This window comes from Naegleria lovaniensis (genome assembly GCF_003324165.1).
Source record: "Naegleria lovaniensis strain ATCC 30569 chromosome Unknown tig013, whole genome shotgun sequence".
Lineage (NCBI taxonomy): Eukaryota > Heterolobosea > Eutetramitea > Acrasida > Naegleriidae > Naegleria > Naegleria lovaniensis.
This window is the reverse complement of record NW_025407836.1, coordinates 216,939-239,369: the sequence shown is the minus strand read 5'-3', so window position 1 is coordinate 239,369 and position 22,431 is coordinate 216,939. Positions and strand designations below refer to the sequence as shown.

The following is a 22,431-nucleotide window of genomic DNA, read 5'->3' as shown; positions in this document are numbered from 1 at the left end:
TTTATTCAACAATTAAAGAAGAAAATAGAGCATCGAACAGAGAGACAATGATTATTTACTTTGGGTTGTCATCTTTGTGAGGGGTTGTTGGTGCCAATATTGGATGAGATATTGGTGTTGCTTGGTTGGTGACTTTTGGCTGTTGAGAAATGGTCGAATTGTTTGCCATCAACTTGCTATTGGACATAGTAGTATTGTCTGTTATTGGAGCAAAATTGTTGTAGTGACGTTGCCATTATTGTTTTGATCATATGTGAATAAACGTGCCTCAATCGCATTAAATACCTCTCCATAAATCTTCCTAACGAGACCATATTTGCGGTCCAGACTACACAATGCTACATAACACGTCCGAATTCCTTGATAATCGTAAAGAGCTTCAGTACGTTCAAGAGTCACTCGACATGCAAGTACTACTGCCTCAACGACCAATACAGAAAGGTCCTCAAATACTGGCAGACAAGTCAATGACAAAATGTAATCAGCCACTTGTTGGAGTCTCTCTTTCACGTTTGGAGACGTTTGTCCGAAATAAAAGTATGCCTTAATTTCTAATCCTGCCTTATGTAATTAAAGTGAGAGGTAATCAGGTCAAATCTTCCTTCTAATGTGTGTGAATATTCTTCGGGAACGTCAAAATTTTTGGGCTGCATCAAATTTTGTTGATTTTCTTGCAGGATATGAAGAACATGCAAGCATGACTCCAAGGTTTGAAATTGAGCACTCTGAATAAAATTTAACATTCCTTTCAAGTGCTTGTTCACTATTATGGCAAAGCATTTAATCTGATCCTTCACTCCACTGAAGAGCATTAGCTCGCAAAGACCATAGTACGCAATAAGGAAACCTCGTTGCATTTCTCCAAATAAATTCACTTGTTGTATGAAACCCATTCCAATATTATAATAAATAGATGCCTTTTTAAGATCTCCGTTTCCTATCAGATAAATGCAAATTAATGCAATATTTAAACATAATTCGAAATTCAGACCAACTCTATTTGCATTCTCGTTTGTATCATCCTCCTCATAAAGCATTAGAGAAGAAACAGCTCTATTTGCCTGCAGATAGAAATGATGAGCAATTTCTCTCTTGCCAAGCCTTTGAAATAAAGCCATACAAATAGCGTAGAACGAGCACAAAAAATAGTCATCCTTGTCTTCAACTTTTGAAGCATAATTTTTCCTTAATAATCTTCTAACAACCACTTCTTCAACATCTTCTCTCTTGATAAGAGGATATGCCAAAATAAATCTATGAAAGTATAAATCTAGGACATAAGGGTAGTGAGCACCAATATCGAAACTTTCCACACTTGTTAAAGATTTCAGTTGAGATAAAGCAATCGAAATTTCGCGAGGAGAAACCTCTTTCTCCTTATTTGTACGAGTGGTATTTGCAATTGTGGATGTTACGTATGGGTGATATCTGTGTTGACCTAATTTTGATTGTTCTGTGTAAGATGGTATTTGCCCATTTTGCCTTCCCGATATATCTTGTTGTTGATACTGGTAAGAGTTGTTGGATTGCATGTGATTGAAGTATGAAGGTTGTGGTTGGTTGTTGTTATATATTGGTGACTGTTGGTAATACGATGGAGAATGTTCTAGAGTATTTAGTGCTGGTAATGTATTTGCTTGTGGATAGGTTTGGGATGGGGAAGATTTTCGTGATGATGAAGTAGCAAATGCAGATGTTCCATTTGATGACTGATGTACGGTAGAAGATCGATTTGGAGAGCATCTTTGTGTGGAAGATGCATGTGGTTGAGAGCCCATGTTTAAATTGGTCGACATAACACCCATACCACTAACTGCTTGTTGATGTTGGCCATCCAAAGGAGGAGGAGATGACCCCGAGGACGTAGCATTCTTTGGTCCTCGCTTCTTTGGTTGTTGATAAGAACATTTGTCTGCCAGACCTCTGCAATTGCATTCGCTGCAGACAGGATAGAGCCGATCACATTTGCGATGAGCCTTTCTGTTGTTGTTCATGCATGTTGTTGAGTCAATAATTACCGTTACATGAAACACATCCATACATGCATATGCAACATTCAAATAGATCGTCATGAGTAATGACAGATGCATGTGAGCATGCATTCATTCCAAATATTCATCAAGTGGTGAGCAATAATGGAAATTGTTCATTTGTACCATTCAAACACACCAACAACCGAATGAAATCAAATATTGTTCACAACAACAAACCAAATATTTTTGGCGTGTTTTGCGTACAGTCGCAATTAAGAAGCGTGCGAGGGAATATCAAATTTTCTTGATTAGAATCATTGTATCATCAATTCTACGTACCTGCATAATAAACATGCTATGGTGGAGTATTGCCGGGTGTCTTGTTGTTGTTGTTGTACAGGGTGAACCACTGTTTGTAGTGGTGGAATATTCGAATTGTCTTGGTCCATTCTGTTGTTCTAGTCCAAAGTTAAATGAGAAGCTAAAGGAATAAATGTTGGTGTGCTTTGGCGTTGGAAAAGATGTTCCACTGTCAGATAATTTTGAGATGGCGTTTTTTTGATGATGGAGTAGTAGTCAGACCACGCACTTTTTGAGATGCGAGGGAAGGAATCAGTGTAGGCGGACTTGATTGCTAGAACAAGAAGAAAATATGCTGTGATGAACCTTTGTGTTTGTGGATGTTGGGACTTTTTTTAATAATACCCTCGACGAAGAATGGCGAAAGTGAGCCTGAAGATGGTGCTGGTATTTTTTGGGCGTTGTTGTTGATGATGTGAAGCGCTCGGAGCCACACAGACCATGAACAAGAGAATGGCCACGTTGTTTAGGACAATCCAAAACCAATTACAAGGAGAAATTAGGCTGTTAAAATACCTCGTGAAATGGCTACTTTTCTGTTGTTTCGTATTGATTGTAGATAAACGGCGAAATCGTGCCGCATGAACAAACTCATTTTTGGCCAAGGTGCAAAATTGGGCCGAGTCAAATAATTTACCCGTGCTTGTATTCTCCTTGCAAACACATTAAGGAGATGCACTTTTGCCTCTAAAGGTCTCCACTGTGTTTTGCTAGTACGTTAACACAGTCGTCTTTGTTTGTTATTGTTCTCTAACTTGATACATAGTACAACCAGAGATATCACAACCAGTGGTGGTTGTTTGATCAAGATTAAGAGCAATAACCACAGTCAAAATACAACACAATAATTTACCCATTGTTGCATCTCTCTTTTAATTAAGCGAGGGTAATCCAATTTCCTTACTGATTGTTGCCGAGGTGTTGGAGTATGGTTTCCCGCATGACTCTCATGGTATGTTGTGGATTTGGTGATTTGAAAATGGCAGATCCACTCACCACCACGTTGGCACCAGCTTTTGCAGCTTCCACAACAGTTTCTTCTGTAATGCCTCCATCCACTTGAATATTCAATGAAGGATACCTCTCTCGCAAGACTCGAACTTTTTCCATTTGATCCGACATGAATGCTTGTCCTCCAAATCCTGGCTCTACACTCATAATTAAAACCATGAAAATATTTTCATGAGAAGAGGAGTTGACATCTAACAGTGGAAACAAAACATCAACAGGTGTTTTAGGTTTGACCACAATGGAGGCTTTACAATCTTTTCCTTGTTTCTTGTTTTCTTCGTGAATGAGAGAGAGTACGTGTTGTGTAGAGGCTAAATCACCATTTTCCGATTCGTAATGAAATGTAATATTATCAGCACCTGCTTCAATAAAATCATGGATCCATTTGGATGGATGAGAAACCATGAGATGACAATCAAGAAATCCTTTCGTGTGTTTTCGGAGTGATTTTACGACGGGTGGACCTATGGTAATATTATTTACAAAATGTCCATCCATTACATCGACATGAAGCCATGTTGCTCCTAATTCAAGCATTTTGTTAGAATCAGCAGCTAACGTTGCAAAATCAGCGCTGAGAATTGATGGGCAGATAATCGGTGCGAGCTTGTGAGACATTTTTTTGATTCGTTCTTTTTGAGTCAATCAAAAATATTCAAACAAATTCAACAACATGTTTACTAAAATGTCATGTTTATTAAAACAATAGCTTATCGGATTGCAATGTGAACCGAGGGAAGTTAATTCTGGGATATGGAATCTGGCTTAGCTTAACTTTGGATGCCTTCTTGTTCGCCAGCAATAATGATGCCACTTCTCGTTTCCATGAATCACATTCCTTCTCAAGAGCTTCAAATTCCTCCATGGCAGTGTTCACATAAACAACGAGGGAAGGAGGAATTTCAAGCGATGGATTATCTTTGATCATGTCACTGAGCGCAGAGGGATCATTTTCAACCGTTCTAAGGACCTGCAGATAGGTGTCCACTTTGCTTTTCAAAACTCTAGTGTTCAATAATGGTGAGAAATTTTCCAACAAAATCTCTAGAACTACTTACAAATCAATAGATTCTTCTACTCTTTGAAATTCGCTTGTTGCAACTGATTCTTCGGTCTTGACAGCTTCCTTATTTTTCTTTTTAAGGTTCGAGATACCACCTACAAGTTTCTTTTTGGAAGAAGAAGAGTAGGAGACAATGGACTCAATGCTTGGTCTTGTTCCTGATATAGATGTTCTTCTTGGTTCAAAATCCTCCAAGCTGCGTCGTACCGATAAATCTTCAACCTCAATTAAAACTTTCTTCTTCTCAAATGCTGGTGGCGTGAGTGAGTTGCTATTGGATCTGTCTCTCTGAAGCATTGGAGTGCTTGCCTTTCGTTTGTTTGAGATTTGAGAAGAAGTTGCTGTGAGCGGTCCATACTCTCTAAAGACTGTTGAAGAATATCTTTGTAATTTAAACAAAATAATTCTTTGAAAAATATTTCGAATATCCGCGCTCCAATGAAGGAATAAATGATAGAAACGGTCTCTTAATAAATCGTGACCAATAAATTTCATACGAGCTTTTCCGTTGAATAAATCCAAAATGTCATAAACGAAAATTAATGTTCTAGACATGATTTGGAAGTGATCTGTTTCAAGCAATCTTTCAATAGCTGTCTCGAAAAATTCAAAGTTGAAGCTATGGAATTGGTTCGTTCATTAGAAGAAATAAGTTGAATTAGTAAATCATCCAACAAATACTTACTTTTCTGGTAGAGAACCAATAAACAACTCAATATTGGAATCGCTAGATTCCAAATAAAAATATGTATGTTGATGTTTTTGATTTCTATAAATCAAGTATTGTTGGAAATTGTGCTCTAGCTGTCGAACTTCTTCGAACCACTTGTCAGCCCAATCTAGAGTGTAAAATACTTGATCAGGACTATATCCATTCGTGTTGGAAAAGAAAATTTCCAACAGAATATTAATGACTCGAGGATTTCTAAGGGCTATCAATGAGCAAGACAGCCATTGTTTGAAGGCAACAGATTCATGACCATCCTCACCTCTAGCTGATTCTTCCAACCTTTGAATCTTTTGTTCTTGCTTGTTTGATGTATCACTGGAAGATATTATGGCGTCGTTAAAATTGAGATTAATGTGCTGGGTAAGATAAATTTCGCCGAGTTGTGTGAAATTCGTTACCAGCGTATTATATCCTGGTACCATTTGCCAATGCTTGTTAGAGGTGTCATGTTTCATAATCTTGCTAATTTGATCTACAAAATCAGAGAAAAAGTAATGGAAAAAATCACCACACACTTTTGATGTTGGAAGCCACGAGCTAGAGTCCTTCATCCAACCATGAATCTTTGACAACATGGTCTTCGTTTTTGAGGTGTCGTTCAATGGATCAATTTCAAACAGAAACTTAAAATAGCAAAATACAGTTTTGTGTACATAGGACTTCTCTTCGTCATCAACACTAGTTGTAGTCTCGTCAGGGGTTTCGTCTTCATCGTTGTCATCCAATAAGGTCGATAACCCTGCCATTGATGGAACATATTTGAGCTTCTTGATAAAATTAGCGTTCTTAATGTCCAAATTTCTATTAACGTTCTCCACTGTCTCTGGTTCAACAAAGTCGTGCCCAAATTGTTTGAAGCACAAATTAGAAACAAACTCCTCGGTTTGTTCTGCCGACAGTAACCTAAAACAATTTACAGCAAGTATTGAAGCACAAAACCTAAACAGCTCCACAACAATATTTTCATGCTTTTTGGTTCTTAGAACTTGGTTGACAACAAAATCCTGAGTTCGTATCAACAATTCCTTATATTCGTACAGTACTTTTTTTGATAACTCATCATTACTGTCTCCTTTCTTCATGGAACCGAGAATACTGCTTATTAGACCTTTTTTTTGTGGCTGACTGTTAGGGTTAAAGGTAGGGCTTAGTTTGAGAAAAGATAAATCTTTTGCTGTTGATGTTGCTGCTGGAGGTGATGTGGAAAGCTCACTTGTGTTGGATGAATTGAAGGATTGTGTGTTAGTGGTAGTAGCTGAATTGGTTATCTGATTTAGAATTATGTTTTGAAAGTATTTCGGATGAAACTCTCTTCGTTTAATAATGAGAAGTATCAATTGATAGCAGTAAATACGAAGAGAAATGCTGATCATGTCGACTCGAGTAATTAAATATCTCCAAACATCGAGAAAAAGTTGTGTTGCTTGAAGTCGTTTCTTTGTAATATTCTGTGTTTCTTCCAATCCGATCACACCAATGTTGTGGTCAATGGTAAGACCTCCGTAATCGAATCTGGGATCTTCTTCAAACAATTCGATAATTTGAAGAAGCACATTTTCTTGGATGGTCTGGCTTGATAATAATTGCTTGCAAAGTTTTTGATGTTGGTTGGTCCATTTGACCAATAAATCTTTCTTACTCGTGAATTGTTGTGATGGATCTTCTATTGCACTCATGTTAATTTCGTGGTACTATATTATTTACAAGTTCGCGAAGAAAAACGAGCGATGATTAAAATAACCGACGCCAAAATTTGTTAGCCACAAGTGTGGAGATCAGTCGATGAGGATGCTGATTATTTTGATGATGAGTTGTTGTTTGCTGATGCAGTGCTACAAGTACAGTCCGACCACAATTTGTTCCTGTCGTCGGCAACAACCAACATGAAAATTGGGAGAGAGATTCGAGGTAGATTTTTCTTGTGATGAAAAAGTTTCAAACGTGGCGTTGATGATCGTGATTTCGGTTCGTGAATGTTACATCGGCTTCTCCATTGCTGGATCAACACGTTATTGAAGCCAATTTCTGCTGAATGAATTCCTCGCGTGTACACAAGTTGGAATTGACCAGAAATTCCATTGCATGGAATTGCCATCTTCGAGAAGCGAATTTAAAGAGAGATGAGAGTGTGTCACAAACAGCACAACAAACACAAAAGAAAATGTCATTTTCGTTAGCATCATCCACAACACAACCATCCAACAATACTACTACTTCCGATGGATCATCAGCCTTTGGTTTTGGCACAACCAATACCTCTGCAACAACAACGACCGGTCTTGGAGCCAGCAACAACAGCCAACAAACTTCTTTCAACTTTGGTGATGCTACTCAACCAGCTACTACTACATCAAGTACATCCAATGGTGGATTCAATTTCAATGTTCCTTCCACTCAAGATCAATCAAACAACCACCAATCCAACGCTGGTTTCCACTTTGGCACCTCAAAAAGAACAAGTGGTTTTGCCTCAAGCACCAATGTAAATACAACAGCAACAACTCAAAACAATTCACTAGTGTTCGGACAGGCTCAACAACAACCCTCCTTCCAAGCTCCTACTACTGGCTTTGGATTTAGCTTTGGAACAGCTTTTTCAAATAATGAATTTACTTTCATCAGCAATCCATTGAAAACAAGTGACATTCCGTTCAATGACCCAACTCATTTCTCTGATCTGGTCATTGAAATTCTGATCAATACTAATGGACTGTCAATATTTATACTTCCATCTTTGCTCATAGAATTATTGTTTGTGCAGCAAGTGAAGTGTTGTCTCGAATGACGAAACCAAAAGGTGACAAGAATGTTATTGAGATTGTTTGTTCCGATATCACAGAGCTTTTTATGCTCAAACCATGATTACATGTCTTTACAAATCGACCAGTGTCAAGATTCAAGATGTATTTATCCTGTATGATCTCTTTGAGAAGTATGGAATTCGCTCATGCAACGACGTCATTATTTCAAACATGAGAAACCAGGCAGAGAAAAATCAAGATGCTGCATTCGAATGCCTCAAATACATTCAAAGAGTTCCATTCACAAAAATTTCTGAATCCTTGTTGAGCTTGGTATATTCGTCTTTATCGTGTATCAAGCGAGGAATTACTTCCCATGGATCTTCCTATCAGATAGAAGGAGTATTAAGAAATTTAGACTACTACTTTATTGAAGGATATTTGAAAATGTCTTGCCAAGGATTTCATGGTGACATTACCATTTTAGACCTGATCAACGTATGGGTAAAATCGAATATTGAAGAACACAGGAAGAGAGTTATATCGTTCCAATTGTTGAAATTTTTGCTTCTCAACAAAATAATAGCCAAATAGCTATTCAATTGATGTCTATTTTGAGCTGTGAAAATCCTCATTATGAATTTTTGAATTTGGTCACTGCAAACAGACGATTAAGGATCATCAACAAAATCTGCGGTAGCTTGTTATCTAACACATTTGCACAACCTACTGCAACTCAAATCCCAACATTCCATCAAACCACCAATATCCAAACACCTGTAGGATTCTTTTAATAACCTTTTGTATATTCAATACCACTGAACTAGATGGTGTTTTGTTAGAACTGTTTGAATGCTCATTCACGTTCTATTACATCGTTCCAACTTCCGATTGTTATCAATAAATTTAAGAAATAGTTTGTACCTTGTTGATGTGAAAACAATAATTATTTTTAAAAAAATGACCAAAAGAATTGCTCGGCATCGGATAAAGAAGCCTCTGACAGACGAAGACGTCGATGTGGCTCCAAACTCCAATAATTCAGAAGATGGTGCTACTCATGAGGATAACATTTCATTATCGGATGTTAGAAATCAATTTTTAAAACAAGAGAAATACCAAAGAATTATTGAATCATCAATTCATGCTTTTGAAGAAATGATCAACATGCGATGTGCAATGGAAGAAAGTAGTCATACTGAAGAATTGATTGTTGAAGAATTGAAGAATATTTATGAAAGTTTTGAAAATGGCATGTTGAAATGCATTTCTCCGATTCTGATTGTTAAAACCACTCAAAGTGAGTTTTGAAAATTGATTTGAAATAACTTATAATAATTGGATGTTATGATTTTAGGCAAACTATTGGACCCTTTTTTTATCAAGGATTCAAACGATATATACGATGAAATGATGAACATCTCAAGCGACGATGAAGAAGATGATGACTATTACAGAAATCGAACATCTGAGTTGAAAGCATTGGACCGATTTGAGATTTGTGTTTTCAGGTCAGAGTCAAGACACGCAACTTTAAAATCGTTATTGAGCGTTTTACAATCAAAATATGACGTATCTCAATTTTCTGACGCTGTAGAACAGGTCAAACAAAACTCAAAATCAGCACTTATATTTATATTTGAAAATGCTCATGTTATTGAGCCAATTGCTCAATGGCTTGATTTGTGCAGCCATTATACCCATCTAATGCCCATTATTAATATTTTACGTGTAGATGAAAAGGGAAAAGACGTGTTGGAAGGACTGATCACGGATGTAAGTATTCTCTATTATTAATTGACATCATGATCGCTTTCTCATTTCAAAGATGAGTAAATTCACGATCAAGGTGTTTAAAACTCAATCGATGGCAAAGCCTTTATTTATGAGGTGCATGGACGAGGTAAGTCCCAATTCAATTTAAGAAGGATTTTCAAAATTTGTTTGAAACATTTATCAAACAGCTCTTTATTCAAAAAAATTTTAATATTTACCTGAGACCAACTTTTGACCTTACAACATTTATGATTACTAATTTCTCTACGATAAGAAAGTTTTCAAACATTCTAAAAGTACGTTTTAAAATTTCAACATGCTATTGATAAACTCAACCTTTTCGAATATAGCAACTATATACTAGGCATTTCTTTTACAGACCTATTTCTGTATTCTCAAAAGCATTTTTCACGTTGGACGACACAAAGTGTTTGAAAATTCTTTTTTCTGATGAGCTCTACCCCATGCTTTGCGAGTTCCCTCTATTAATTCATATTTGTAAGTAACGAAACAATTCCACCTTGTTTGCTTCTGACTTTATTAGCGGAGAAACAATTTCTGAAGATCAAGCCCACAACTGTCTTTACCAATTTCGATTTTTCTTTTATTTACATCCGTACATCATTGAACTCATAGAGGTGGCAATGAGATGCCTTGTTGTTTTGGAGAACTCTGTGCGAGAAAAGATTGAACAACGGGATGAAACAAAAAGCGACGATATTACGGCACTAAGAGTTCGTATTCATCAATCCTTAATTGGTGCTCGATCTTTTAAAGAACAAAGCTGGTTTAAAAAAATTATTCAAGCGCTCAAGTAAGTATTTTCTCATGTTTTTCAATGATTTCATATGGCACTGTAATCATTGTTTAGAGGAAACATTCCCCAAAGCAATATTATAGACTTTTTGGGATGTTGCCAAGTAATAATTGATGAGATAAGAAGCAAGCAACCACAATTCTTTGAGGATGAATACAATGTAATTGTAGAGCTATTTGAAACTGTAACGGTACCGAAAGATCATGACACATCGTTTGGAAAAGATAGCATTATTCCAATTGAAATATTTAACACCAAAGCTGAGGAATATAAAGAGAGCGACAATGAAAGTGACAACTCTGAAGATCTTGTTCCTTCAATTGATACAGACCAGCTTATTCCAAAAACGAAAGACTCCTGCTTTTGCAATGTCATGATTAAACCGAAAGAAAGGGTGACATGCAAGACGTGTGGCAATTCTTTCCATAAGGCATGTGTTGGGGTTGCCAAGCTTCCAACTCAATATTACTATTGCGATTCATGTAGAAGCCGTACAACTGAGGATACGCTGTATTGTTTTTGTCAGCAACACTCTTTTGGTGACATGGTCGAATGTGACAATTGTAACAAATGGTTCCATTGTTCATGTGTTGGAGAAAACATTGAAGATTATCCAGGAGATGTCAAGTATTTCTGCAAATACTGCAAGTCCTTAATGGAATACCAAGCAGGAAAGAATGTACAAAAATTGGACACGACCTGTAAATGTGGTAGATCTGGGCAACAGTTTGAAATGATTCATTGTGAACGTTGCAAGCGTCACTATCACTTTGGTTGCATGAATTTGACTCCATCAATGGTGGAAACCATACACAAGTATTATTGTGACGATTGCTGCCACAAATACAATGACGAAATTGAATACAAGAAGAAATCAAAAACGCAACGAAGACGATCCAATGTCGCAGAAAAAGTTGGCAGTTCTGTTCCCGTGCACAATGTTGCGTCCACTACGTGGGAAAGTATTCAAAATCGTTTGCGCAATTTATTTATGGATCTCTTTGCTTCACCTTCCTCAGTGTACAAGGTAGATTTTATTTTCAATGATAAGGATGATTACAAAAAGCCATGGATTGAACGATTGGTTGGAAATGAATTATTTTTCATTCAACCAGCTTTTGGGCAATCATTAGAACAATTTTTAAGACCAATGACAAGAAGAGAAACCTATGAGAATAACCTTGCATTTTGCCAGCCTGTCGTATTCCTCTCTGAAAACAAAACTCAAAAGTTCGTAGCTCCAGATATTTATTTGGCCAAACAAACGTTGGAGCAATGCAAAATGAATGCTCGATATGAAATTGATTATGAAGAATGGTTGGATCGATTTGCTCAAATGAAGGGTTCAAAAAAAACAAACCCCAAGCTTCAATCTCTATTCAACATGCAAGTACGAGCGCTGTATTTGAGGGGTGTGATTGACTTGACCAAAAGTAATGGTGTTGTGAAAAGAATTATTTAAACCGCCAAAATTTTGTTGCTGAACGTTAAACACAGAAAAAATATTTGAAATCAATTTTTGAACTTTCTGACTTCACAATAAATGGCCATCACCAACGAACAACTCAAACAATACTATGGTAAGTGAGTGAGTGTGCATAATCATCATTCCAAATGGATTCATTTCCGGAACAAAAATGTTTGATGATTGGAAATAATCATCATCATCATGATGATTCAACTTGTTCTATCACTACTCAGAGAAATACTTTCCTTTCTCACTACTCGCCCAATGGCTCCATCCAGGAGATGAAAAACAAATCATCAACCGAGAATTTTCCTATTCCTTCAAAGTAGTAAATCCAAAAACACAACAATCCGAAGTTATTTTCTCTCGGTACAAGTGCGTCAAGAGTGGAGATGATTTGAAAGAGCAAGTGGTCAAGTATTCCAATGCTCCAGTCAAACTTGATATTGGACCTGTTTATAATATGGCAGTCTCAAAGAAGAATCAAGTTTCAAACTCAGTTCTCATTCCTACTGAAAAGGAATATTGCATTGATATTGATATTTCCGATTATGATGATGTCAGATTTTGTGGCTGTAGAGGTGGTAAATATTGTGAAAAATGTTGGCGATTGATGAATTGTGCAATGGAAGTTTTGGACCATTTGTTGGTTGATGTTTTTGGGACCAAGCATTTGATTTGGGTGTACAGTGGTAGAAGAGGAATTCACTGTTGGGCAAGTGATGAATTGTTAAAAAAGCTCAACAATGAAGGAAGATCAGCCATTTCTAGATTTATTCATATTTATCAAAACAACTCGGTGGTTGGTGAGAAACAATCGAAAAGAGTGAATCTTTCTGGAACTGCTCATCCCACTTTTGATATTGACTCGCAAGTTTTCACGATATGTGAAAGATACTTTATGGATGTATTTGTGAATGGAATGGGTATTTTTGATGACGAAGAAACAATGCAGACATCCATTCCTTACATTCTTAACCTTATTTATATCAATGATGTAAAGAACACGATTCAAGAAATTCTCAACTCGGGGAAAAGTGGTGACGCTGTTTACACAGAACTCAGAGACACTTTATTGAGAGATAAGAAAAACAAACACTTTTTGTGGGAAATTGTCTACTCGTTTGTGTATCCTCGTCTTGACGTGAACGTCTCGAAAGGTTTTAACCATTTGCTCAAGAGTCCATATTGTGTGCACCCAGACACAGGCAATATTTGTGTACCAATTCGACGACATCATTATCAATTCTATCCTGATACTCATGGCGTTAGTTTGCAAAACCTGCTGTCCAATACAGACAATGGCAAGTTCAATGAAAGTCTCAAGATTTTCAAAGAGCATGTACAAGCTCTTGCAAAGGCAAAGAACAACTCAAGTATGGACACCCTCGAATTCTAACCTGTAATAAATATTTACAGAGCGATTAATAATTGAACATAATTTATTTTTCTATTCTTGACAAGAGATCATTCACTCGTAATCTTATCAACCAGTTATTAAGATGGTACACGAAATATTGTCCACTGTCGTCATTCATTCTAATTTCATGCAAATTTGGTACATTATTCCAAGGTTTTGTTTTCTCAATACTTGAAAGCTTATTCATAATGAATCGATGATATTCACTCCTCTTTTCTTCCGACGGTAAATGGTTTCTTATTTCCATTAGCATTTCTCGTTCTGCCGTATCTTTTTCAAACCGTATACGAGGAACCAGCCCTTGTATGAGTCTTTCAGTTTCATAACATAGTCTCAGCGAGTGATAATAATTCTTTTGATATGCTCTTTTGATCTTTCCTTCTCCTTGTTGAAGTTGCCGTTTTGCAAATGCACAATGTGAGCTCACTACTTTCTTGTTCAGAAAATACTTGTTTAACAATTTTAATTCTGTCCATTCCTTCGATTGATATTGATGAACAAAATGATCAGGAACAAACAATGCTTGAAAAACAAAAGGATTTCCATGTAAACATAGTTCTAAGAATTTTCCAATTTCTAAATTATTTCACAACGAAGATGCATCCAATATTATTCAAATTTCAGAATTGCATTTCCAATGAAAATATTGATCATTAACGACACGATCATCTTGACACATACCAAAACATGAAATATCATGACCATCCTTTGTAACACTTGTGAGTCCCTTTTCCGACAAATTCAACACTCTTGTTTTTGAACTACCAATAGCATTCACATCCACATATGTTATTTCCGGTTCTTCATTGAAAACGAAGGCATTGATAAAAATTGTTCTCCACTCAACATGTAAATCATGAGTAAATCAAAATCCCCGATGATGATAGAGTTTCTTCTTTTAAATTATACAACGTGGATCCTACCACAGTAATATAGAGCAATCGGGCTGAAGATGAAATGTTTTCTCTTAAAAATTCATCTCCGAGTTGTTTCAAATGTTCATGATTCAAAAGAGTTTCCAAGTTGAAGAAGCATCCACAGAGGTCATTTTTATGCATAATTATAAAAATAGTTGTGGTTGTTGATTTGGAGAATGAATCATTGAGCTTTGCAAATAAAGAGCATTAATAAATCATAGCAATAATTCGATGATGTTCTTTTGAAACAAATGGTTTTCTTTTAAACAATTTCGGCTGTCATCTTTCACACATCATCATCCAGCTGTCATTTTCAAAAAAAAAATAATCAAACATGTCTGACTTAACTGAAACTGAATTCCGTGAAGCCTTCTCTCTCCACGACAACAACTCGGGTGTCATCCCACACGACAAACTCAACACTGTCATGCGTCTTCTCGGTCTTGCTCCTTCCGACAATGAACTCCGTGAATTAATTTCCATTCTCGATCCATCCTCAAGTGGTAACATTTCATTAAATAATTTCGTCAATGAAATGCGTAATCGTTTCTCAAAAACCACTCAAAATCAAAATATTGATGAATATATGGAAAGTTTCCGTCTCTTTGATCGAGATCAAGATGGTTTTATTTCCACTGAAGAATTGAAACATATCATGACAACTTTGGGAGAAAAGTTGAGTGATCATGAAGTGGAAGATTTATTGAAGGAAGCTGATCCACAAAGAAAGGGACAAATTCACTATGAAAGTTTCATTAAGATGTGTTTACAAAATTAAAATTTTGAATAAAAATTATTATTGAGTGCTCATGAGAACCTTCTTGATTCAGACACAACACAAATATATCTGATTCACCTTGTCATTGTTTACATTCACCACATGACCGTTGGATATTCGACCAATTATGACGTCATAAGGGATGAATCAACAACAACAACAACAATATAAAAAATGGGAATACTGTTTGGTAAACTTTGGGAACGATTATTTGGAGATGAACAAGTGAAAATTTGTATTGTTGGATTGGATAATGCTGGAAAGACAACAACGCTGTATAAATTGTAGGTTCAGAAGTGTTGATGATGATGGCAATTTGGAATTTTAAATTCGGAATTTGATGGATCCATATGTTTGCATTGGATATTGAACTTGTTAATAATTCTTTTAATAATTTTGATGATACCAATGACAATATCATGAAATATCATTCATACATTTTTGGTCATGAAATTTAATATTTAATTGAAAAAGACATTTAGGAGAAGTCGTTGAAACTCAACCAACTATCGGAAGCAACGTGGAAGAAGTCAATTACAAAAACATCAAAATGCAAATGTGGGATCTCGGAGGTCAAGAGTCTCTCCGAGCTACTTGGCAAATCTATTTTTCAAATTCACAAGGAATCATTTTAGTCGTGGATAGTACCGATCGACAACGAATTTCCATTGTGAAAGAAGAATTATTTAGGATTTTAGAATGTATGGAGTTGAAAGGAGCTTCCATTTTAGTATTTGCCAATAAGCAAGATGTGAAAGGAGCCATGTCTGCTACCGAAGTTTCCAAAGCACTGAATTTACAAGCAATTAAGAGTCATGATTGGCACATACAGGCTTGTTCAGCATTGACTGGCGATGGTCTAATGCCTGGCATGGATTGGTTGACCGAACGAATTCAAAATCGAAGTTCTGCATCGAGCAATAGTGGTCACTGAGGTAAACATTTCGTTACAAAATTAAGAAAATACCACTGAGTGTTTTGTATGTTTTTTGTTGACGTTCGGTGGTGTTTCTTAATTTTGTAACCAGTGGTTTGGAGCTAGTATTAAATTATGTTGTAAATTGTTATTGGGGAGATGTGACAATTATTCTCCTCTTTTTAATTCGCCGCTTTTACTTGTCAAATGCCGTAACCATTGAAAAAGGAATGGTGATAAAGCGAGCCAAACAAAAAAACAATACCAACACAACACCTTCATACAACCACACTTTTTCTCGCCATCATGTGTTACGAAACCACTTGCAGCAAATGCGGAAAGCAAACATGGGCAGGATGCGGACTTCATAAAGAGAGTGTGATAAGAAATATTAAACCTGAAAAACGATGCACTTGTCCAAGAAACTGAGATCACCCAATTCCGAAAATTGATATCTCCTGTTCGGAGCGAGTAATATGATTGCAACCATCATTGAACTGAGCTCCGAAACACTCCTCCATTACCCCAATAAAACATAATAATTATAAAGACTGCAGTCTGAGTGTTTTTAAATCCCTCAATCAACTCTTTATCGAAAGGTTAGTCAAATGTTGTGTCCATAAACTGGTCGAATTGTTTTCTCATTTCTTTAAGCACAGGAACGATTGGAGATGGGTTAACGGAGCGACACTTGTGAAATTTCTCAGCAAACTCTTTTTCGTTGATATGAGTCATGACACAATCCGTGTTTCCATAAACATCCTGGTACAGCTGAATAATCTTGCGAGACAGAGGCTCAATCGCTAAAGTGGGAACTTGTGACCTGAACGCCAAAATTGCTCCATGAAATCGCATAGTAACAACGTATGCACAATGCTTTTGCAAGTTGTCCCACAGCCATTGGCCACCGGTGGGAAAAACAGAAATATGTTTTCTGTGGAAGATATTATCTAAAACTTTGTCCTGCTCTTCCATTGCTAGAAGCAAATCTTTTTCAAGATTAATGTGGGGTTTCATTAAGGAAACTAACTCCTCAGTGAGAGGCTTCCTTAATATCCAACATGTTTGTTTCGAAGAGGCACCCTCATGTTCAAAATCATTTGAGATGGGAGGAAACGGGAAATGCTCTTCATCAACTAATACAGGGTCTCGTAACAATGTCACACGCCGATTCTTGTCGGAAATGTGCTTTTGCAGCATTTGTTGAGATGGCCCGTCTCTTCCTGTCACAACCTTTGCATGATCGATGAGCGATGAAACCCTTGCTGTCAAATCCTCACTGATGTCCTCCCCTGCTCCCACAGAAGCAATGATCCATTTGACATTGGGAAATTGTGCTACAACTTGACTCCATGTAACATTGCGTGTGTCAAATGGTCTATGAGGATGACCAAATATTCCACCTCCACCAATTATCATATAATGTGGTTGGTGTTTAGATAGGAACTGAGTTAAGGACTCTAACGAATCCACAACCAATTTCCTCCTGTCGTCGAAAGGATAGCAGCAAAACTCTCCTGACAACGAATAAATATCAATCTTCCTTCTACCACCATACTTTCTCATGTTCCACGCATTGAAATGGCTCGTCCATGAATGTATTTGCAAATTATCACCAAGATTGCCATTGCCTGCAGCTGTAAATATTGCTACACGCAGTGGTGGACGTTCAGCTCTCAAAAGAATGCTCTCACTTCTGGTGTGAATGGTTGACGAAGCGGTATCTAAAAAAGAACCATATAAATTGAGAAAGTGGGATGTTACAGCAAAAGTAATGAAGGATAAAGCAACGATCGCCAAGATCATTCGTTTCGTGATTGAAAACGAATGAACGAAGAGAATGTAAACTGCCGACGCTGTTCCCAACACTCCCATACACATGTGCAACGTCTCGCTATACTGTACCGCACACCATGAAAATATGCACAACACAACTGCCATTAGTGTCCTATTAATAAGGGAGAAAGATGAATGAAATGGAATGTCCCAAAACCTTAACAAAATCACGTCAGCTGCTAAAAAAATTCCTCCTCCAACACTAGATATCACGATCCACTGCCAATTCCAATCGGTAACATCAATAATGCGAAGAAATATGACATATACAACCACCATGATGATTCCAGAGTAAAGTGAGATAGTTCTGTATATTCGTTGGAAGTTTCTCTTTGAGTTGCCGTATAGAATTTCCTCCATAGCAAGTTCCGATAACCCAGCAATGCAGAATTCAATAAAATTGTAATAAGCTTTGCAATTGACGAAGAATTAGTCCAAAATTGTATAAATACAATGGACATGGCGGAAAAGGCTTGTACAACAACATCCGTTTTAGCCTTTGGATGCTTTGAAAATAATAAAAACAACAGCGAAGGCTCCAAATTTCTAATGGACAACACAGAAATGCTGTTGTTCATAATTCCAATCCAAAATAATATTTCAAAACTCAAATACTGATGTAGTAAATGACACACTACTAGCTTATTGGTGTGCATTTCAGAAAAGACTATCTCATCGTCTTCATTGATGTCCAATATTTGAGAAGGATGTTTGAGGTGAGTGATAGCGTCCACTTCAGTTGCGCATTGCTTCTCCAAATTCAAATGCACAACTGTTGAATGTTCGTCGTGTAATTCCTCCCTTATAATATTTTCATCATCCAGCACTTTGTTGTTATGACAGTAAATTGTTCAATTGATTCATTGCTATGTTGCGTGTATGATGTAATCTTTTCTCGGAATGAAACAATCGCCCACACAATCAAATTATTCAAGGCTACCACCAAAGGTATCTGCACCAATTTGTTGTGAATAGTGGTGGTATCGTTATGGACGATTGAGGAATCAAAAAAGGCCAAAAAGGATGAAAGAAACCACAGCAGGCCAATTACAAATATTTCCGAACTGTGTTGTGGACGAAACGAGGACCCATGATGTGGTTGCATGGGAGTTGTGGAGGTTTTGGAGAACTACAGACTGGTGTTGATTTTTTTCATGAAACACTTTTGTTTGAACTACCATTGTTTTTAAGTAGTAACAGTGGCAGTTCAAACAAAAGTACCACCATATTTTTGCCCAGCAGTAACAACATTAACTACAACCTCACCAGCAAGTTCACGTCCGAAAGGAGCATCAAGAAAGAGCGATCCAAACATTGATGTGTGGATCGTTTTGATACGGTTGTGCTTTCGGTTTAAAAAGAGCGCAATCATCAACACACTTTTTCTGAAAGAACAATATTATTACTCACTCAATGATAATTTGTTAACATACATATATTTACAAACAATGATCGTCTTTGGTACTAAAAGGTGGCTGGATATTTGTTTTTCAAATACGAGTCGATGAAAGCAAGATGCTTTTCTAAGAATTTTGCATTCTTGTCAATGGCTTCTAAGGTATTTCTATAATGCATCAAACTAATACTTTGCAAACGAGGTCCAAAGAAGGTTTCTATATCTTGCTTGTTGTGTAAATTATTGAAAAGCGATCCAACTCCGAATACAAGTCTGTTGCTCACTTGATCTTGACCACACTTGCTCAAAATCGCATCATAACGTGATCGTACAAAATTCCAAGCAACATCTGTTCCATAAGGGACATTCCTTGCAACTTCTCGAATGAGGAATATACTATCCTGAGGTTTAACAAGCGGGCTCAAAGACAATTCCAAAGTATTTTGAAGGAGTGGAATAGATGGGCTATATGCCAAAGCATACATGAGTTTGGTTCTTTCACAGAATCTTGCTCTGCTTTGAATTGTTCCAAGACTTGATAATATTCTCGTTCTCCACCCTTAGAAACCACTGTTCGATATACTACGTTACGCAACTCAGGAGGAATCGCTGTCGTGTTTCTTTCATGATAACGTTTCAGAGCTTGATCGATGCAATCCACATTTCCGAAACGACATGCCAAATTCAAAATGAAAGGACGAACCTCCTTCTGTTCTGCTACATCCTGATCATCATCGTCATTACCATGATTTTCCCATCCAATTTTCTCATATTGTTTTTGAACCAAATCCAATACCATTCGGTTGAAAGAGAGAGAAACACTCTCGCCTGCCAATAATTGATTCAATTTGAGAACCGATTGATACATGCTTTCCCACAAGATGCTCGTTTCATCTTCCTTCAATGCGAGTAACATTTCAAACATGAGAGAAGACTCAATGGTTTCAACTGTGGAGGTTGCAATGGAGAAGAGGTCATTGAACAAGTCAAATCGATCCTGTGTGTCGAATTCTTTGATATTGGAAATTAAATCAGTCCACATGCTCTTTGGATAATTCACACGATAGAAACCGTGTTTGTGGTGATTAAATTTCACAGCCTTATCCGTAATTTTTAAAGTGGCCTGTGAAGAAGGAAATTCAATTCTTTTCACTGGAGCATCATCATCCATTTCTGTCACATAGGTCAAAGGAATCCACCATTTGCTGTTTTTGAATTGATCGACTTGAGAAGAGTTGGCATAGGAAAAGAATCGTTTCTGTGTCAGAGTCAATGATCCATCTGCTTCTTTGACCACGTTGATAATTGGCATTCCAGCCTGATAGAGCCATGTGGAGAATTTTTCAGCTGTTCCTTTAACATCTGAAACTGGAATAAGATCTAGTAATTGAGTGGTGTTAGTGTTCGTGTATTGGTACTTGGAGAAATAAGCCCTCATCCATTTCACAAAGGTCTCTTCACCTAAATAATTAAAGAACATGCTCAAAATAGCTCCTCCCTTATCGTACGTAATAGAATTGAAAAGACCATCAATTTCATCCTTCGACTGAATCTTTTTGTATTCTCGAACAATGGGATCTGAGCTAGCTACAGAGTCAGCATCGGCAGCATAGATCACACTGTTGGTGAGCTTTTTAAGGCCTCTCTTCCATGATGGGTAGGTTTTATCAAGCGCATAAGTTTCCATAAAGGTTGCGAAACCTTCATTCAAATAGAGTTGAGTCCAATAAGCGCAAGTGATAATATTACCGTTCCATTGATGACTAATTTCATGAGAAACAACTTCAATACCGTTCTCCTTATCCGATTGTGACGCAGTAGCATTGTCAAACAGTAAATATGTCTCTCTATAAGTTATTAAGCCCCAATTTTCCATTGCTCCACTTGCGAACGAAGGAATGGTAATTTGATCCATCTTGTTAATTGGATACTTGACTCCATAGAGATCAGTGAAGAACTTGGTAATTTTTACAGCTGCCTCTAGAGCATCTCTTCCTTGCTCTGCTTTTCCGACTGGGGTATAAATTCGGTGTCGAATACCATCAGCTGATTTCTCAATATAATCGTATTGACCAATCACAAAAGCTATCAAATAAGAGGACATGAGGGGTGACTTGTCAAACTTCACCTTAACTCTTCCATCTGGAAGTGTGCTTCTACTAATTTCATCTGTGTTAAATAAAATTCGAGTCTTGTCGTTTTTAACAGGGGTTGTGATCGTCATTTGGAAAGATGCCTTAAACTTTGGTTCATCAAATAGTGGAATTGCAGCCCTTCCGTCTTCAGATTCCATTTGTGTCGATAAAACAATAGATCCATCCGCTGCTTTGCTTTGATAAAAACCTCTCATGTCATTTCGAATCAATCCAACGTAATCGATAGTCAAGCGATATTGACCATTCTTTTCCAGAGTCTGTTTGGAATACACTTGAATCTTTCTGTACTTGACCAAATCAGCTGTGGAAAAGCCTGTCAGCTCGATGGCTACATTGGTCTTGGAATTCACAAGTGAAACTCCTTCAATCTTGCCATTCACAGCAGGTACAATTCCTGTTTTGTTATGCTCACTCTTTTGATCTGCATTTGCTTTGAGCAAGGCGACAAATTGCAACTCTTCTGCGCTCAAAACGACGGTTTTAGTTGCTTCGTTAACCTTGAGATCAATCGATACTCGTCCGTTGAATGTACTGTCTTTATCGGATTGAAGTTCTAACTCAATATCATAATGTATTGGAGAGAGATGATCAGGTAAACGGTATGGAAATTCATCTTGAACGATGGGCTTTCCTTTTCCAGCTAATTGTAGTCGATATGCACCCCATGATGCCAACAATATGAAGATCAAACCGAATAAAGCAATTGAACAATAATAAATTAAATTGAGAGATTTTCTCTGCAGAGCACTTGAGGCACTACTACCACCAATCATTTTCCAAATTAATTTTAATTTCTTTGATGATGATCGGACAATGTAGGATCAGTTTGAAAATAATAAATGTAAATCAACTATTGAGTGCAATCTTGAAGATGGATCGTGATGATCGTGGTGATTTTCAATTTGAAAGCACAATGATTTGCTCTTGAGCACAGCACCAATCGTTCCAGCTTACACTCAATATTTTTAGTGTGAAAATACCTCTGTAGCCTTTCCTCGTGCTTTGGAATTCAAAGTTTGGATTTGGTATTCAATGCCAAGAGCAAGAGAAGGTTTGAATTTGAATTACTGTGA

At 37.0% G+C, this 22,431-nt stretch overlaps 11 protein-coding genes across 11 annotated transcripts; 5 read left to right on the top strand and 6 right to left on the bottom strand.

Moving 5' to 3' along the window:
* Positions 1 to 551: 551 nt before the first annotated feature.
* On the bottom strand, positions 552 to 2,422 carry C9374_001938 (uncharacterized protein; the record flags this gene model as incomplete). Its single annotated transcript, XM_044691300.1, has 2 exons — positions 552 to 1,980; positions 2,313 to 2,422. The coding sequence occupies 2 exons, from the start codon at positions 2,420 to 2,422 to the stop codon at positions 552 to 554; spliced, it is 1,539 nt and encodes a 512-aa protein (XP_044550895.1).
* An 811-nt stretch (positions 2,423 to 3,233) lies between these two features.
* C9374_001937 (uncharacterized protein) lies at positions 3,234 to 3,962 on the bottom strand (the record flags this gene model as incomplete). Its single annotated transcript, XM_044691299.1, has 1 exon — positions 3,234 to 3,962. One exon carries the CDS (start codon positions 3,960 to 3,962, stop codon positions 3,234 to 3,236), a length of 729 nt encoding a protein of 242 aa, XP_044550894.1.
* A 79-nt stretch (positions 3,963 to 4,041) lies between these two features.
* C9374_001936 (uncharacterized protein) lies at positions 4,042 to 6,813 on the bottom strand (the record flags this gene model as incomplete). Its single annotated transcript, XM_044691298.1, has 3 exons — positions 4,042 to 4,348; positions 4,403 to 5,026; positions 5,093 to 6,813. The coding sequence occupies 3 exons, from the start codon at positions 6,811 to 6,813 to the stop codon at positions 4,042 to 4,044; spliced, it is 2,652 nt and encodes an 883-aa protein (XP_044550893.1).
* A 485-nt stretch (positions 6,814 to 7,298) lies between these two features.
* On the top strand, positions 7,299 to 7,922 carry C9374_001935 (uncharacterized protein; the record flags this gene model as incomplete). Its single annotated transcript, XM_044691297.1, has 1 exon — positions 7,299 to 7,922. One exon carries the CDS (start codon positions 7,299 to 7,301, stop codon positions 7,920 to 7,922), a length of 624 nt encoding a protein of 207 aa, XP_044550892.1.
* A 916-nt stretch (positions 7,923 to 8,838) lies between these two features.
* C9374_001934 (uncharacterized protein) lies at positions 8,839 to 11,933 on the top strand (the record flags this gene model as incomplete). Its single annotated transcript, XM_044691296.1, has 8 exons — positions 8,839 to 9,178; positions 9,236 to 9,654; positions 9,707 to 9,781; positions 9,843 to 9,950; positions 10,005 to 10,152; positions 10,199 to 10,270; positions 10,432 to 10,468; positions 10,526 to 11,933. The coding sequence occupies 8 exons, from the start codon at positions 8,839 to 8,841 to the stop codon at positions 11,931 to 11,933; spliced, it is 2,607 nt and encodes an 868-aa protein (XP_044550891.1).
* An 81-nt stretch (positions 11,934 to 12,014) lies between these two features.
* Positions 12,015 to 13,338, top strand: C9374_001933 (uncharacterized protein; the record flags this gene model as incomplete). Its single annotated transcript, XM_044691295.1, has 2 exons — positions 12,015 to 12,051; positions 12,173 to 13,338. The coding sequence occupies 2 exons, from the start codon at positions 12,015 to 12,017 to the stop codon at positions 13,336 to 13,338; spliced, it is 1,203 nt and encodes a 400-aa protein (XP_044550890.1).
* A 43-nt stretch (positions 13,339 to 13,381) lies between these two features.
* C9374_001932 (uncharacterized protein) lies at positions 13,382 to 14,417 on the bottom strand (the record flags this gene model as incomplete). Its single annotated transcript, XM_044691294.1, has 3 exons — positions 13,382 to 13,935; positions 14,041 to 14,086; positions 14,283 to 14,417. 3 exons carry the CDS (start codon positions 14,415 to 14,417, stop codon positions 13,382 to 13,384), a joined length of 735 nt encoding a protein of 244 aa, XP_044550889.1.
* A 193-nt stretch (positions 14,418 to 14,610) lies between these two features.
* On the top strand, positions 14,611 to 15,054 carry C9374_001931 (uncharacterized protein; the record flags this gene model as incomplete). The annotated part of the gene is made up of 1 exon (XM_044691293.1): positions 14,611 to 15,054. One exon carries the CDS (start codon positions 14,611 to 14,613, stop codon positions 15,052 to 15,054), a length of 444 nt encoding a protein of 147 aa, XP_044550888.1.
* A 174-nt stretch (positions 15,055 to 15,228) lies between these two features.
* Positions 15,229 to 15,988, top strand: C9374_001930 (uncharacterized protein; the record flags this gene model as incomplete). The annotated part of the gene is made up of 2 exons (XM_044691292.1): positions 15,229 to 15,338; positions 15,529 to 15,988. The coding sequence occupies 2 exons, from the start codon at positions 15,229 to 15,231 to the stop codon at positions 15,986 to 15,988; spliced, it is 570 nt and encodes a 189-aa protein (XP_044550887.1).
* A 582-nt stretch (positions 15,989 to 16,570) lies between these two features.
* Positions 16,571 to 17,776, bottom strand: C9374_001929 (uncharacterized protein; the record flags this gene model as incomplete). Its single annotated transcript, XM_044691290.1, has 1 exon — positions 16,571 to 17,776. The coding sequence occupies one exon, from the start codon at positions 17,774 to 17,776 to the stop codon at positions 16,571 to 16,573; it is 1,206 nt and encodes a 401-aa protein (XP_044550886.1).
* Positions 17,777 to 19,270: 1,494 nt separating this feature from the next.
* On the bottom strand, positions 19,271 to 22,131 carry C9374_001928 (uncharacterized protein; the record flags this gene model as incomplete). The annotated part of the gene is made up of 2 exons (XM_044691289.1): positions 19,271 to 19,551; positions 19,686 to 22,131. 2 exons carry the CDS (start codon positions 22,129 to 22,131, stop codon positions 19,271 to 19,273), a joined length of 2,727 nt encoding a protein of 908 aa, XP_044550885.1.
* Between the last annotated feature and the right edge of the window lie 300 nt (positions 22,132 to 22,431).